This window comes from Wolffia australiana, chromosome 17, assembly GCF_029677425.1.
Source record: "Wolffia australiana isolate 7733 chromosome 17, ASM2967742v1".
Taxonomy (NCBI): domain Eukaryota; kingdom Viridiplantae; phylum Streptophyta; class Magnoliopsida; order Alismatales; family Araceae; genus Wolffia; species Wolffia australiana.
In genome coordinates, this window is record NC_135851.1 from 7,237,248 (window position 1) to 7,240,000 (window position 2,753).

General features: G+C 41.7%; 1 protein-coding gene across 1 annotated transcript in view; it reads left to right on the forward strand.

The window, feature by feature from the left end:
• Positions 1–1,518: 1,518 nt before the first annotated feature.
• The window catches only part of LOC144714115 (uncharacterized), a 2,236-nt gene continuing 1,001 nt past the window's right edge, over positions 1,519–2,753 (forward strand). The window contains exons 1-2 of the mRNA XM_078588798.1: positions 1,519–1,666; positions 2,691–2,753. The exon at positions 2,691–2,753 is cut by the window's right edge and continues 28 nt beyond it. Coding sequence (XP_078444924.1) covers positions 1,649–1,666; positions 2,691–2,753 — 81 coding nt within the window. The 5' untranslated portion in view covers positions 1,519–1,648. The remainder of the gene's footprint in view (positions 1,667–2,690) is intronic.

Sequence of the window (2,753 nt, forward strand, 5' to 3'; positions counted from 1 at the left end):
TCTATTTATCTATCTAGCTATTCATCAATCTATTTACATTTATCTATCTAGATGTCCATTCGTCTATGTATGTATTTTTTATCGATCTGTCTATTCATTAGTACATGTATATATTTCTCTATCTATATCTATCTATTTATTGAGCTATCCATCTATTCGTCTCTCTGATTCTCTCTCTTTCTCTCTCTCTCTTTCTCCATCTCTCTTTCTCTTTCTCCCTCTCTCTCTCTTCCTCTCTCTCTCTCTCCCTTTCTCCGTCTCTCTTTCTCTTTCTCCCTCTCACTCTCGTTCTCTCTCTCTTCCTCTCTCTCTCCTTCTCTCTCTCTTCTTCTCTCTCGTTCTCTCTCTTTCTCTCTCTCTCTTTCTCTCTCTCTTTCTCTCTCCTTCTCTCTCTTTCTCCATCTCTCTTTCTCCCTCTCTCTCTTCCTCTCTCTCCTTCTCTCTCTCTTCTTCTCTTTCCCTCTCTCTCTTCCTCTCTCTCCCTCTCTTTCTCTCTCTCTCCTTCTCTCTCTGTTCCGCTCTCTCCCTCTCTTTCTCTCTCTCTCCTTCTCTCTCTGTTCCGCTCTCTCCCTCTCTTTCTCTCTCTCTTCTCTCTCTGTTCCGCTCTCTCCCTCTCTTTCTCTCTCTCCTTCTCTCTCTGTTCCGCTCTCTCCCTCTCTTTCTCTCTCTCTTCTCTCTCTGTTCCGCTCTCTCCCTCTCTTTCTCTCTCTCTTCTCTCTCTGTTCCGCTCTCTCCCTCTCTTTCTCTCTCTCCTTCTCTCTCTGTTCCGCTCTCTCCCTCTCTTTCTCTCTCTCTTCTCTCTCTGTTCCGCTCTCTCCCTCTCTTTCTCTCTCTCTTCCTCTTTCCCTCTCTCCCTCTCTCCCTCTCTCTCGCTCCTTCCTCTCTCTCTCTCTCTCCTTCTGTCTCTCATACATTTCTCTCTTTCTCTCTCTCTCTCTCTTCCTCTCTCTCTCTTTTCCTCTTTCTCTCTCTCTTCCTCTGTCTCTCCATCTCTTTCTCTCCCTCTCTCTTTCTCCCTCTCTCTCTTTCTCTCTCGATCCTTCTGTCTCTCTCGCTCTCTTTTTCTCTCTCTCATACACACAATTTTATTTTTCTTGATAAATTTATAAATCCATATCAACATATCTTCCCAATCTATCTATCTATTTCTCTAACACATTTTATAATTCATCTCTCCATCAAGTCATCTATCCACATCTATCGATCCATTGATACCTACCAATCTACCCATTCATCCGTCGTTGTTTCTCTCAAAATGACGTAGTTTTTCACGCGAGGGCAACACACAAAAAAAAAAACACGTATAAACTCATGCACATGATAGTCATTCCGTGCCGACTACGACAGCCCAGACGGCCGAAAGATGTCGATGCCCAGCCAAGGCATCTTTCCATAGCTTTTGACCTCTTCGCTCGTTTCTATCCACGTCATTTGCCGTCGGCGGCTATCGTCGCCAGCAACGTCGCCATCGCCGCGGTGGAAGAAGGCCCACGTTCTGTACAAAAAATACAGATTCCCCACGTCATTTTCCTTCTTTCACCTATTCTTTCCTCCCCCCCTCTCCACTTATAAAATCCTCTTCCCTCTTCATTCTCTGCGGCTTTTCCCTGATATCTTCTTCTCCGGCGCCGGCGAAGTCTCCGGGGAGATGGCCCAACAACCACAGGTCTCAACTCTTCTCTTTGATCTTCATTCTGATCATCGCTAGATAAGTAGATGGATAGATGGGTAGATTTGGATAGGGAGAAAGATAGATAGATAGAGATAGATGGGTTGATTTTGATGGACTGATTTATGGGTGGGAGGATTGAGATAGAAACATAGATAAGTAGATGGATCAATGCGCATAGATAGAGTGAAAGATCGATATAAATAGAAAGATGGGCTGATTTTGATGGATTGATCAATGGGTGGGAGGATTGAGATAGAAACATAGATAGGTAGATGGATCAATGAGCATAGATAGATGGGTCGATTTAGATTTGGTGAAAGATAGATATAAATGGAAAGATGCGCTGGTTTTGATAGATGGGAGGGAGGATTGAGATAGAAACATAGATAACTAGATGGATCAATTTTACATAGATGGGTAGATTTAGATTGATTGATAGATAGATAGATATACAGAGATAGAAGGGTTGATTTTGATGGATTGATAGATGGATTGAGATCCAAACATAGATAAGGAGATGAATCAATGTGCATAGATAAATTGGTAGACTTAAATAAGAGTAAAAGATAGATATACATAAAAGATGGGTAGATTTAGATAAGAGTGAAAGATAGATATAAATGGAAAGATGGGTTGACTTTGATGGATGGACAGATGGATCGAGATAGAAATACAGATAAGTAGATGGATCAATGAGCAAAGATTAACAGGTAGATTTAGATAAGAGTGAAAGATAGATACACATAGAAAGATGGGTTGATTTTGATGGATGGATTGATGGTTTTAGATAGAAATACGGACAAGTAGATGCATCAATGAGCAAAGATAAACAGGTAGATTTAGATAAGAGTGAAAGATAGATATACATAGAAAGATGGGTTGATTTAGGTAAGAGTAAAAGATAAGAAAGATGGGTTGATTTTGATAGAGAGAAAGATAGATACACATAGAAAGATGGGTTGACTTTGATGGATTGATTGAGGAATAAAGATCTGAGATCGCTGGTTTTGGAGAACAGGAGGAGCAAGGCAGCGTGACGGAGATGGAGGTGAGGATGGACTGCAGGCGGTGCGCGCAGAAA